We start from the raw sequence: 14,723 nt of genomic DNA, 5'->3' as shown, positions 1-14,723 counted from the left end.
GGGCAAACCCAATGGCAATGGGACAGCAAAGGAGAATGAAAACAACTTTGCAAACACAATTCCTGATAACTTTGAGACCATGAGGCCCCACACTGAGTACAAATAGGCACCTAGTGTGGCTTATTTGCACAAAAGAATGTCACCCTGGCAACAACTATAACTTCAAAGGGAAAAAACATACTAATGATAAATATGGAGCGGTGTGAAACAACAGAAAAAAAATTAAAAATTAAGATGTCTTACTATCAGTATAGGGAATGTCAGCTTCTTGATTTCAGACAGATTTTCATATTTGTGCAAGTCTCCATAGAGTATTCTGGATCAAAGTTAATTTAGTTTGTAAATAAAATAAAACTAGGATAATAAAGGGCAATAGTTGATGTCCATTCCTTAAAATAACTTTTTTATTAAATATTATATTTGAGTCCAGAGCCAGGCACAGTGGTGTGAGCCTATGGCCCCAGCTACTCAGAAGGCTGAGGCAGCAGGCTCACGTGAGTGAGCCCAGGAGTTCGAATCCAGCCTGGGAGACATGGTGTCTCTAAAAAAATAAATGAACAAATAAAATTTTTAAAAAATGTGAGTCCAATAGAAGAACTCTAATCACAAGTTCTGTGGCAATGGTTCCTAAATTTGTCAGCAAATTAGAGCGACCGGGGGTCTTTTAAAGCATCCAAAGCCTAGGACTTACCTTGGACCACTTAAATCAGAATCCCTGGCAGTGGATTCAGGCATTAGTAGGACTTAAAACTCCCCCAGGTGTTTCCAATTTGCAGAAAATTTGGGGAACTACTTCTCTGTGACCTCTCTACTTAAGTGTGATCATAGTGCAGTGGCAATGACATCACCTGGAGAGTATTTAGAAATCACAGTCTCAGGCCCCACCCCAGACCCAGAAGGTGGGGATTTCCTTCCACGAGAACCACAGGTGATGTGGGCAACATTATAGCAGGAGATGGGCCACTCTAGGGCACAGCAAACTGCTCCAGCTGCCGCAGTTCACAGGTAGTTTATTTCTGCTTCAGAAATGCAAAAGCAAGTGGATGGAGATCTGAAAGCATTATTTTCTTAAAAGATAAAGGTTGGATAAATAAAATGGCAAAGTTGGAGCCTCGAGGAAAATTTTTATAGATTTTTCAGATATAAAATTTTTCAGATAAAATTATTCTGCTATAACAAAAAGTGCAATAGTAACTGCTATTCAAATGAAAGAAAGAACAGAAGGAAGTTCTTTGGTTTGAACACTAGGTTTGAGCAAAGCTTCCTAGAAAGACTATCTGCTGACAGACCATCTCCCTTTCCAAAATAAATGATACACAAAGCCTTTTTTATTTCATTTCAGATACTTACACTACTTGCCCCATATGTTATTCTCTCTGAATCCTCTACTTGAGTGCCATTTAGCTTATTGAATGCACTTTGCAAACCACTTAACATTTGTAAATAGTGTTAATTAATAAAGTCTACCTTGAGATTTTTGGGTGGCTTGAAATTGAAGAATGTAGTCAGCTTATTTTGAGAAGCATTAAGTTCTAGAAGATAAGGCATATAGCTTACACAAGACAAATCTGAGGGGGAAATAGATGCAGAATAAGGTAAGCCAATAAAATAACTAGACAAAGGCATTAAAAACAGCATATGTTACATCAGTATATTTCTTAATTATACCAGTTGCAAGCACATCTTAATTATTGCAGATAAGTACAATAAATAAAATCAGGACTGTGTGAAATATACAAAAAAAAAAAAGTGTGGAAAACTCTTGATGAGCCAATAATTCAACCTTATTCCCCAGGGCCTGCCCACATCTTGCATTGCCCTATTTCGAGGACAGCCAAGTAACCAACGGCCGAGGCCTCTTCCATGTCTCTGCTCACTCTCCCACGATCTGCTAATGCTCAAATGCTTCCAAACTTGCCAGCCTTAGAGAAAAGGATGAGAAGCTAAAGCCTTAGATAATCCTCTTGATAATTAGCCTCTAAACAACTGAATTAGGTCTTTTCAGAAAGACTGGAAATGCTACAATTCGGCAACTCTCTTTGTTGTAAATTAAATTTTCTTTCAGTTGGACTTAATGCTAAATCTCATTAATGATTTGAAGTAATTTAAATCATCGCTATTATTTTACTTTGACTCTGGATTGGCTCAAAAGTGTATCTGAGTTTTGCATTTTATCCCAAGCATATATTCTGAACTTTGAATACTGAGTAAACGACTACTGGGCTAATAAAGGATACTCCTAATGAAATTACATATAAATTGTAAAAGTTGTGAAGTATTGTTTTGCCTTTCTCTTCCAGTTTACGGCAGGCATACTTCGATGTAGCAGAATGAATTAGGGAAGGGATCAGGAAGACTCACAGAGTAAGGATTGCAGCCCTGTCTCTACCAATAATTCATTTCTCTACCTGAAAACGGCAATGATAATAGTGTCTCCCTCTCTTATTCTAGATCATAGAACGAGGGGATGGCCCTAGTGGGAGAATGGAATCTCCACATCTGCAGCCAAGCAAAGTGCTTCTCCCTTTCCGCAGGTGGCACAGACACATGGGCCAGGAGAAGGAGGCCAGCCGGGGCAGCGGGGCCCTGCCCTGGAGCAGGTGGGGCAAGCCGTGTGAGGGGGCTTCCTGCTATCTTTCCTTCCCAGGAGCCACTAAAGCCAGAAAATTCCCACCAATTTCTATTTTATTTCTCTGGACTAAACCATACCCTCCTTTACCAAATGTAAATAGTTCTAGGAGAGACAATACATGGTGACATTAACACAGGTGGAAATTAATGAGCAAATCAAGGAAGGCTGCCTGTGAGAAGAAACCTGTAATTGCTTTACAGTCCGTATCTATTTGTCCTTTCTGAGCTCAGCTACATGTCTGTCAGTGATGGTCCCAACTCTACTGTCCACTGGGCTTCAGACTCCCTCTTGGAGCTGATCTTTCTCAGGGCAGGTAAACTCTGGTACCCTGGAGATCTATCTAAAAGAAGCAGCTAGTACCTAGCTAGAGACAAAGAGGTGGTAAGTATATTTCACACTCTGTAGACAGTCAATGTTTCCAAATCATTTGAACAGAAAAAAATCCCTGGTCTGGGTTGCTAGACTTGTAGCTTGAGCAAGTCCGTTGTCCCTACTCGGTGCAGTGCCCACTTTATCCACTAGATGGCAGGAGCTCCTCGTGTCTACCACAGCGGTACTCAAAGCGTGATCCTAGATTAACGGCATCAGACTCATCCGGGGAATTTATTCAAAATGCAAATGTTCAGGCCCTCCCCTAAATCTACTGAATCAGAAACTCTGAGGGTGAGGCTGAGCGATCTGTTTTAACAGGCTCCCCAGGTGATTCTGATGCAAGCTGAAATTTGGTCTATATCAGAACATTAGTAAGACTGTCAACACCAAAAGAAAAATGTACTTAACACACAGTAGGCTCTCAAACACTTGAATTAATGAAATGAGTCATGCAAGATTAACGAAGACCGATCCGGCTGCAGAGGAATGTTTCGATCATAACTGTGGACTCCCTGCTCAAGTGGCAAAGGTATGAAGCCAAATGTCTTTCCTTGTCGTTAGCACTAAGCACTGTTAAGCCTCCCACCACTCCGCAATTTCTTATCTAGTAAATGAAACCAACCTTAGAGATGGGGAGTAGGCAAAGTGCTCCTGCCAGAAACACTAAAAAAGGCTTTCTGATGATATAATCTGAAATTTGCTTTAAAATAAGCCTGGGGAAGGGGGCAGGGAGGTACAGATGAAACAGGATTGGCTCGAGGTCATAACTGTTGAACCTGAATACTCATTCCAATATTCTATTTGTGCATGTTTATAATTTTCCATAATAAAGCTTTATAAAACTAGAAAAAAATAATAATAAAGTCTTTCAAAAACAGCAGCATTTACAAAGTAAAAACAGGCTAGAATATTTCTTAGCCATTAAAAGAGTGAATTTTAATTATTGGTGTCATATGGGGGCAAAAAATCAGAAAATGAAACAGAGAAGACTATATCAGCAACATTTAATTGTCATAAAAAAGGCAGGCAAAAGAAACAAGTAGAAAGATTATTGGTGAAGAAAGCAGGTCAAAAGTAATGATTTGCTTACTTCTCTGGAAGTATAAAGAAAAACATTGTACACTGTCAACTTCAAATAAGATCAGAAAATTAGAAACAAGGATCAAGCTTTGAAGAAAATGTGACAATCGTAGGACTAATTTCATGAAATGTGAACAAGATGTCATAACAAATACATTATACAGAACTACAAATGGTGAAGTTAGAGTTGAAAGAATCAACTAAATAAATAAAGACAAAAAAAAAAGAGGGAAAAAAATTAATTTGTGACTCCCTGGTGCTCAAGTACTAAGAATAGAGGAGGTAACCAGGTTTAAAATGTAAATGCAAAAGCAAAATAAGGAAAATAATCCAGTAAAGGAAAAAAAATCTAATTCATTTGCACTGAGTATCAACTAATTAGAGGGGAAAAGAAGAAATCATCAAACATTCAGAAAGTATTGAAGAAGTAATGATCAATCTCTTAAAAGGAAAAAATAAAGCAAACATTCCATCTCATATTCTTAAAAATTGTGGAGTACATCTCAACCATATCATAATATTGCAAACTTGTGCCTTTTTCTTTACTCATCAATCATGGTGCCTTTTTTTGCATAGAAAGCAAAGGATCCATATGTAAATTGATCCACAAATTACTTATATCAAGTTTGGTAATATTAAACTGTATTACAAACTGCAACGTTTAAATTTTAAAATAATTCAGTGATCAATCTAGAATGACAATTACATACCTTCAATTTTATTTACTGAAAGATCCAACTTCTGTAGGTGAACATATCCACGGAGAATGTTAATGTCAATTAAATCACAACCCTGAGGGGAAAAAAGACTTTATAGACTTTAATATAAAAGACTTTAATATTGCTTTAAGAGATTAGTACTCAGCCTTCCTGCAACATCTGGAAAGAATAGTTGATGGAAAGAAACCCAGAATTTCTTCAAAAATATAGAAGTGAGAGAACAAAATCTTGAAGCCTACTATGAATACGATCTCAAAACAGACTACAGGTCCCATCAAAAAAATTGCATTCCTGTGAAGAAAATAATAGCTTAGAAAATTAGTGTTGTTAGCAAGAACGAAGACAACATGAAAAGGCCAATTAAAGCAGTGTTCATGGAGATGTTAGAGCAGAGTTTTACATTTTTCTTAAAAAAGCCAGATAATAGCAATACAGACAAAGCCTTTACCTAGTAGAAGAAAAGAAAAAGCAAATTCCTAGAATTTAAATGAAATTTTAAAGAGGGTTCACACCTGATCAGGAGATCATTAATAACAATACTACCTACACTTTCATGGGGTTCATTTTCAAAGCTCGTTCACAATAATCTCATCTGATCAAACACACCTGTGAAATCTGTAGGGCAGATTATTCGCAATCCAGAGATGAAGAGTGTGAGGTACAGAGAGGTATGTAAACAGCCTGAATTCACATAGCAAGTTAGTGATAGAGAAGCAGTATCCAAGTCTCCTGAATCCTTGTCCAAAATTCTTTCCATGAATAACTTCTAATGAACTTCAAGTGAAGTTAGGGGGGAATTTGGTCCCATGGAACCATACGTTACTGGTTTATGTCGTGATGTCAAAGTCAGAAAAAAGCCAACCAATGAAGAATCATTATAAGCAAGTTCTCATTCAGAATAATGATGACTGTTTAATGAAAACTGCTATAATAGTAATAAATACTTACTGAATATCTACTATGTACAGGCATTGTGCTTGGCATGATGAGGAGTATGATGGAATAGAGCTATACCATGCCCTTAAGAAACTTATGACTTTGGTAGAAAAAAAGATACCTACACAAGTAATAAGAGAAAGTAAAAAATAACATGCAATATAAGTAAGATATAAAGGGGGAAAAAATCACTAAATCAGACAACTCTAAAAAAGTGTATTCAGTAAGACAGGTTATTAAGGCAAAGTAATTCAACATGCAATATCTCAGATGTAAGGAGGTCAGTGGCAAAATAAGTTAAGCTTCAGTCCATCTGGCTGAAATAAGATTTAGAGGATTGCTTTGAGGGGTAGATCAATTTAAGGCATAGCACTATGTACATAAGTAGAATATTGATTGAAAGGGATGTATGTGGGGGTGCATTGGCTGCTGGAATTACATACCAGATTCCAATGTCTAACATAGTGCAGTATATACAGGATGCTCCCTGTATGTTATTGCCTGACTGGCAGAGTCATCCATAAAATGTTATAAAGTGAAAATAGTAAAAGATTATAGTCTTAATATGTTGACCTCAAAGGGCACGCCATGGACCCAGCATGGGTGAAAACAGCTTAACGCTTCTTGAATAGTGTACTAATTCAAATCTAAGACAGAACAGTCTTATAATCAATTATATACATTTTAGCCAAATCATGGTGCTATCGTAAAATTTCGATGTGCTTTTTTTTCACCTATGTTATCTGCATTTATTCTATGGATCTCCAAGGAATATTTAATGCTTTACAACATAAGGAAGCCAAAAGAGTTAAATTATTTTTCTAGAACTACACAGAAACAAACAAGGCAAGAAGATTAAGTACTCTGAGTAGTCTGCTCTTATAGCCTCTCTTATGATGAAATTGGAGCCAAGATTTTGTGCTACTCTATGACTAGTATTGAAATCTCAAAAATTGATAAATAACAATAGATTTTTTTTCTTTAATGATAGGTATCTTTTGGAAAGTACGATATAGCTCAAAGCTACTTATTTCTTGACATACTTAGGGGGTTAAAGTCAATATCAAAATGCTCCGTTCCCTTGGATTCAGATATAAATTTCAGTGCTGCTTCTACTGATCAGACGGAAAATTCTTAAAGAGTCTTTGATTGGTTTTACAGAATCAAATTCAACCTTCTGGAAAGAAAGCATTGATTACTATAATATAGACTACTTAAGATGAAAGAAATAGAGTGTGAAGAGAATGAAAACAAAGGAATCTAGGGGCTGATTACTAGATTGGCCAGGGCTCTTTGAAGTCTAATATTTACATAAATATCTCTTTTCACCAGTCTCCATCAAATGCAAGGCTCTGAAATTTGCTGCCACCACAAAAGCTATGAGTGCCAAAGAAAATGAATATGGTTTAGTCAGCAGCAAGCTGTAGCCCGCCGAGGTGATTTTGTCATACTCACCGATAAAGTTAGACTGAGGTAGACCTGCTCAGTCCCAGAGCCCGAGCGTCCCAATTGGTGGAGTGCTGCAGCCACGGCCTCTTCTCTCAGGACCCCATCAAATTCCTCCTAACAAAAACCCACAGAGGTGGACAAAGAAAGAGTTCCCATCAGAAAAGAAAAAATCCACCTTGTCATGTCTAGTATATCTTTAGTATATTTTATACTCAGGAGCTCAGCCCTTCAACATATACCATCCCTAAAGAAAATTCTGTGTTGAGGACATATACCTATTATATATAATTAAATAAATATCTACCCAAATCAGTGCTTTCACTACCACTGATCTTTCAGGTGGTCACTTGCATTAGGCAGTCAAAGTCGAGGGAACACTGTAGCAGTAGAAGCATCAGTATTAGCAGTGATGGCTACCATTGATTGAGTGTGTCTCCATTCCAGGCATTGTGCTAAGAGCTCTCAGTGGATTAGCTAGCTCATTTAATTCTTTTGACAGCCCTGAGGTAGGTGTTCTTATCTCCACTTTACAGATGAAAAACTGAGGTTTAGAGGTTAACTTGCCTAAAACCACATGGATAGTATGTGACAGTGCTGGAATGAAAACCCTAATCTGTCTGACCCAAGAGCAATTCTCCTAATAACTACACTTGACTGCTTGCCCACACTCCAAAGGATGGTTACATCAAATTAAGGCAATTGCTTCTTTAAATTTGGTACTTTTGCTAAAGAAAACAGGTCCTCAGTTTACTTCCTACTGGCTAATTTTGTTAGATTCATATCCAGTACTTAGTATATTTACAAGATTTAGTAAAAGGATGATGATGGTTTCCATAAGGAGGTTGGCCCTTGGTCTATAGACAACTCATGGACTAATGGCAGCCCAACACGTCCTTTCCCCAATAATGACAGACAAAAGAGATAACAGGTGGATTAGTATTGTTTGTGCCTCCTTCAACTCCATAATGGCCAGCATATTAACACTGACATCAGCATAAGGACATGAAGTACAGTAACCACATCATCACTGATATGACTAACCATGACTAGCATATGGACTACCACGGCAAAATACCCTCTTTCCAAATCCTTTATGTTAATTTAGGAACCAACAAAGCTGCTCAGGCTCTTGCTACTGAGGATATATGTATATAGGCTTGTGCTACTATAAAGAGTTTCTTTCCCCCAAAATTTCTGCTAACCCAGGGAAGCGAATATCACCTGCATGGAGATAGCACGTGGGCTTTGGAATTGAGCAGGTGTGGCTTGAACCCTAGCTCTGCCATTTTGGATGTGTGACTTTGGGGAGGTAAAGTTTTCACTGGGCCTTGTATTTTTCACCTATAAATAGAAAATGTTATTACCTATGAAGGAGTTCAGGACGTGTCACCCCAAAATATGTTACTTTAGTATATTGATTATTTTGAGCTGAAGGCACTTGAAAAACAGCAAATGCAAGGAGAGGCTTTCTCTGAATTCCCCTTATCTGCCTAAAGGCAGCTCCTCCAAAAGGAACTCAATTGTCCTAAATTCCCTCCCTGGGAGTTTTATCAAACAGGAAAGATTGACTCTTACCAGAGGAGGGAAGTCTAGAAGTCTATACCACACTCAGACAGATTTTGTCAAAAACTGTCATGTCTCCCATCTATTTTTCTAAGGGCCTAGCCCTCTTTCTTAAAAAGCATTTATTCTCCCCTAAGCGACCTACATCCCTTCCCCCTTCTCCTATTAAGATGGTGTATAAGTTTTCAAATCTAACCACTTTTTTGGGTATTCACTTTTAATGCCTGTGATGCCCCCATATATGTAATATTAAAAATTAATAAGTTTGCATACCTTTTTTCCTATTACCTGCCTGTTGTCAGTCTATTGTATAGACCTGGTTATCAAGGCTAGGAAGGTACAAAGAATGTCTTTCCTCCTCTACACCTTTTTAATGTTTTAGGTAGAAAGAAAAAAAAAATAATAGATACAAAACTCTTAGCGCAGTGCCTGTAACATAGCAAGTGTTCCCAATAAATGACAATTGTTACTACTAATTGATGAAGTCAGAAATTCCACATCTTAATGTTTCCCTCATCTATACCAATCAACCTGTTCACAGATGAGTGAAACACATTTACTTTTCTAAATACCATTCCAATTTTAAGAAATTATAAGACCTAGGAAAGAATGGTGGTAGAGAAATGTTACCTTCCCTCCAAAACTTTCCACCTAGACCTCTGAAGTTCGCCTGACTCCCTCCATTTCCTGGAGATAAGAAGGAATTGCATCCTTACTTATAGGCAGGTGGATGCTTGTTTTTCAATGTAGCCACTGACATGGAGACAGGCCACACTTGTCAGCATTTTCCCAGATTCCCAAGGCAAGACTCTTGCACAGCAACCCCCTCACACCTTCTTTGAGGTTCCTGCCATTTGGCAGTATCATGCCTCCCCCTTTTGGTCTTCAGTCATTTTCAAACCTTCACAACCCCCCCCCCTTATCTTGGCATCAGAATCCCTATGGATGACCATCCAACACCCCTACTCCCATCACACGCGCGCGCACACACACACACACACACACACACATTTCTTTACTGTCTCAACTCCAGACACCTTAAACTTGATTTCCACCCAACTTCAGCCACCCATTCCCAGGGCCATGTTCTGGACCTAGTTAGTCATCATGATAAACTGCTCCACCCTAGAAACCTCCATCCCCAGTATTCCACTGTGTAATCCCACAACTACCCATCCATCAACCTTTCTAGCACCTACTGAACTTATTCTTTGATCAAAACAAAATCTCCAGTTTGTTCACCTTTCCCTTTCTCAGAGTCTGTTTCCTCCTGACTATACTTCCTTCCCTACTGGGAAGCCTGTGGGCAATTTCAATTTCTCCCTACCCTCAAGTCTCTGACTACTTGTCCCCTGATTGCAACTACACACATCCATACCCAAACCTGAGTCAAGTTCACATTCGACTACTGCACTGAAGCAGGGACTATATCATATTCATCATTCCTTTGAGGAAAAAAATCTTTATAGAATTCCTAGCCCATGCCAGCCAGTATGCTAGGCTCAGTGGATAAGACATGGTGAATAAGTGAATAGGCAAACAGACATGGTACCTATCTGTAAAGGATTTACAGTCTGGGATACAGACAATTCCACAAGCAATTTCAGGAGTGTGGTAAATAAGAGATCAGCGGGAGTCTCCTAATATGAGACCCCCTCCTGATTTCCAGTCTTACAGTTTATAGATCCAACTCATTAACACATGGCTCCATCTTTCCTGATTCCTATTGTAGATAATGGCCTTCATATCTCCCCAGACCATGCCATAGGCCTAGTAGTCACCCTAGACTTCTAATATTCAATAACTGTCTAATATTCAGTAACTGTCTAATATTCAGTAACTGTCCCATCTTAAATATCTTAAATATATTTTTGTCTTTAGCTTCCTTTCCATTCCCACTGCCATCGCCTTAATCCAGACTCTCTCCCTTGCCCCTAGATATTGCTAGAGTCTGCCCACTCATCTCCCTGTCTCTGTCTTACTATCCTCTAATCTAATCCCACCTAGCCAACAAAGCAATCCCCACTGCTTAGAGACTCAAGTCCATGTCCCTACAACAGCACAGAGCCCTCCAGAATCTGGCCCCTATCTAGGCTGCTGCTTCTGCTCTCACCTACAACTCATCAGCAGGAAAAGCAGCTGCCTGCCTGCCCGCACACCACCTCTCCACCCAGACCAGAGTCTACTTTCCCTGAAGTCTTCCATGATCCCTGCAGTCGAGCTGTCATCTGTACTCATCTCCATGTAGCATACTACAGAGGCTGAATTACTATGATTTAGTATGTGATATTACTATCACATTCTTATCTCACTTTGAGAGCAGGGACTGTGTTTGTCTGTCCTCAATCATGTTCTCATCTTCTGTCATTACTGTTGCTATTATTTATCATATCTACAATTTTTGAGAGTCTACTCTGTATCAGACACTATATTAAGAATGATAATATAAAGTTTCTTATTAAATTTGATGTTCATAACCATCCCATAAGCAGGCATTATTAGTCACATTAGGTTACTGGAAAAAAAAAGTTTTCATGCATCCGTTTTGGGGCTCAGACACTTCTGTTGTATATAGTCAAAAAGTGCTTCCTACATAGCAATCATCAATAAATCTTTGTTCAATGAAGGCTAAATTAATGAAATCACTTAATGGGCTGTAGTTAGCAGACAAAAACATGTAAGTTACTATTACATGTTTTGTTAGTAATCATATCAAAAATATATTATGCTAAACATTTTACATATAGAATTTCATTTAATTCTCACAATTCTCCTATGAGATAGGTATTATTATAATTCCCACGTTATGGATGAGACCTAGAAAGGATAAGTAACTTGCTCAAGATCTTGCAGCTAACAAAAGGCTAAACCAAGCATCAGATAGAAATCTTTGAATCCAAAGGCAGTGTTTTGAACAGCTGGTCTGTACTGCCTCCCTTAAATTCATAAGGGCTTCTGAGATTTGAGGCTAATTGCATTACAGGCATTCAATAATCATTGTGATCATCATAGCACTGCAAATCTTAACCATGCTAAGATATGAAAAATAAATCATTGAGCATGAATGTCCAAATGTTTCCTTTTGAAACTTTTCAGTTTATTCAGCATATTACAATTTATGCAATACTATGAAAGCCAAAACAGAATGTAAGAACACAAAATAAATATTAATATTTAGAATGTAAATGGAAGAGATAATGAAACTTTTTCCACACACATCTACAAGCCAAAAAGAACTACTTCAAGTCAACCTCTTCTATGGTTTGTTAATGGCATACTGAAGACAGATTAACAATGGTACTAATGAACCCCATAGCCGAAGAGCTATGTGTTAATTACAATAATAAAGTATGCTGGTGGCTCATTTGTGAATTCCTCTGGGGTGGAAGCTGGTGGAAACCATACAAACATCTCAAAGTTGCAAAAACACTGCTTGACATTTTGCAATAGTCACTTTTAAAGGTAGCAAAGTAAATCAACAAAAGACAAAAGAAGTACTAACGAACAGAATAATGTTTAATAGTATTCTAACTTCTGATAGTGGCAGAAGTAATAGCTTTCTATGGTTAGCTTTAAGCAAAACTAAACTGTAACTACCTCATGTAGAAAGAATTAGAAGAAGAGGAAAGAAAAATGGGGGATGAGGGTGGAAAGAAATGAGCCAAATGTTGAAAGTGAACAGAGGACATCACAAAAGAAGGGAAACCCAAGTTGGGGAAGAGTATAAATCGTTAAATGTAGAATTGGAGTAACAGACAATGCTGCAGGTTAGGAAGGGGAGAGTGAGAAGAAATAAGACAAATGAGGAAAGGAGTTTGGGAAAGAGCACAGGCATAACAGAGAACATGTTTGGCACCAAGGAGGAAAAGAGACTGGGAAAAGATGTAAAGATGTCAAGCGGGAAAACCAGAAGAATATCACAGAATAAGGATATTGAAAACATTATATTCCTGAAAAGAATTTGAAGGAATTTATACTGTGAAGGAAACGGAAAGGGGAGAGAAAAACCTGGGAGACAAGACAAAGAGAAAAACCTAACAGTCTACTGAAAGAATGCAAATCTATGTTTCTGAAAGAAAGCAAACAATTTATTAGAAGCCAAGAGCAGGAAGTGATGTTATGAGATGTAGAAAAGGACAAGAAGACAGGCAATGGGCTAAGAAAGGAAAAGGATGATAATAAGTGCAAGAAAGAAGTTAGGTATTGTAGAAAAGAGGGAATTTGTAGTAATGTGAAGGGCAAATTGACCGCCCCAAGCAATACAGGTGGGAATGCTGGGAACTTCCACAGTGAGTTGACTGTTTGAACATTCTGTGGCTTCTTTCTGTTCTGTGTGCATGTTGCTTATATGAGGCATCTACCCCTGGCAGAAGTAATATATTAATATTAAACTTTTAAGTCACTTAGTCTTTGAGGAAGCACTTATCAGATTATTTCAAGAGAGTATTTTTTCCTCCCTGCAGGAAGGACGCTGAAGGGACTAGAACTGGGGAATAATGTTGGAGTACTTCAGAGTCATGCGAAGCAGGTGCTGGAGATGCCAAAGATGAGCCCTGCCTATTCACAATACTGTCAAGGGATAATTTTGAAAAAGTTAAAGCCATAACTCCCATACAAATATATAGATACTTTTCCAAAACGACACTGCGTAACTCGACTCCTAAGAAATCAAGTATGTTAATGAAATAGAAAGGAGATGTTTGGAGATATTTCAGGCAGGGGGTGAGGAAATGAGGTAAGAGAAATGAGAGGAAAAGAGGGGCCTCAGAGTCGTCGGGAAGAGGCGTTCCTGGAGGCGAGAGAGCCCGGGAAGGTGTGGGCTAAGCCTAGGGCTGGTGAGAGATGCGTCGGGGAGCTGCCTCTGAAGTAGCAGGGCCTGACGGCTGGAGGAGGGAACCAGAGAGTGAGGGGTGAGGGCGCGGGGGGCGAGAGAGGGACAGGCACACCTCCAGATTCTGCATTTCGGAGTCTGAGGACTCCTCGGATTCCAACTCGCCCTCGCCCCGGTACTCCTCTCCGTCCGTGTCCAACTCCTGGTAGCGGTGAATGATCTGCTGCAGCAGGTAGGAGGAGGGTCTGTTGAAAGTGCCTTTCGGTTTTTGCCCCATGGGAAAAGATGAGCAAGGTTGAGACTCCGAGCGCAACGGCATCGATTGGACTGCAGTTCGTGAACTGCCCAAGCCTCCCAGGAGAGAGGGAGCTCTAGACCTTTGGGGAGCATTATTGGAGGCCGCCATCTTGTTTAGCGGGTTGCCTAGGAGACTGATGCCGGAGAGCCGGTGCCGCAAGGGGTTCTGGGGGCTGTAGTCTCCGCGCTTGCTCGCCTGCTGCTCCGTGCTGCAGTTGGCGCTCGACTTTCCTTTTCATTTTGTCTGCCTTTTCTGTTATTTTTCTCTGTTTAGCCCGTTCTTTTTGCTTGTCTTTCTCGTCTTCATCCCTATCCCCCACTCGCCTTTTCTTTGTCTCCAGCTGTCTGCTCCCTACCTTGAGGCCCCTCTTAGGGCTTTTTCATCCAGCGCTAGGATCGCACGTGCTCCTCTCTTCCCGCTTCATTCACGAAGCCCTTTCTCCGCAGTCGTGCGTTGGCAGTATCTGAGGTCTCTACTATTGGAAAGCTAGTAATGTTGAAGTTCAAGTCTATGCGCACTAGGAGATGAGGGTGTGCATAATGAAATAGAAGCCATAGTTCTTGTCCTTATGATTTAATAAAGAGAAACTACCAGAGGATATCTGAGAGCTGATTTGCTAGTAATTTACATTCCCCCTCCCCCAAATGATAAACCATGTCCTTGGGGAGGAAAAACTGGCAGTGGTCTAACAATCTAAACAGAAAGAGAGAAAAAAAAAAAACTGCTGTCAAATTGACACTGTATCTGAAAGCCTCTGAAAAGCTATTAGCATCCCATAAATAATTGCATTAGTCAAGTGACCTGCATTGGTAATTACTTTAATTTTGTTGCATAGGTTCTCTT

At 39.3% G+C, this 14,723-nt stretch overlaps 1 protein-coding gene across 1 annotated transcript in view; it reads right to left on the bottom strand.

Moving 5' to 3' along the window:
* The window catches only part of LRGUK (leucine rich repeats and guanylate kinase domain containing), a 100,109-nt gene extending 86,121 nt beyond the window's left edge, over positions 1–13,988 (bottom strand). Inside the window, exons 1-4 of the mRNA XM_069462310.1 lie at positions 13,698–13,988; positions 7,195–7,302; positions 4,795–4,876; positions 1,468–1,568 (exon numbers count right to left, since the gene is read on the bottom strand). Coding sequence (XP_069318411.1) covers positions 1,468–1,568; positions 4,795–4,876; positions 7,195–7,302; positions 13,698–13,988 — 582 coding nt within the window. The remainder of the gene's footprint in view (positions 1–1,467; positions 1,569–4,794; positions 4,877–7,194; positions 7,303–13,697) is intronic.
* Between the last annotated feature and the right edge of the window lie 735 nt (positions 13,989–14,723).

The sequence above is a fragment of the Eulemur rufifrons genome, chromosome 29 (genome assembly GCF_041146395.1).
Source record: "Eulemur rufifrons isolate Redbay chromosome 29, OSU_ERuf_1, whole genome shotgun sequence".
Classification (NCBI taxonomy): Eukaryota; Metazoa; Chordata; class Mammalia; order Primates; family Lemuridae; genus Eulemur; species Eulemur rufifrons.
This window is presented reverse-complemented; position numbering and strand designations above follow the sequence as displayed.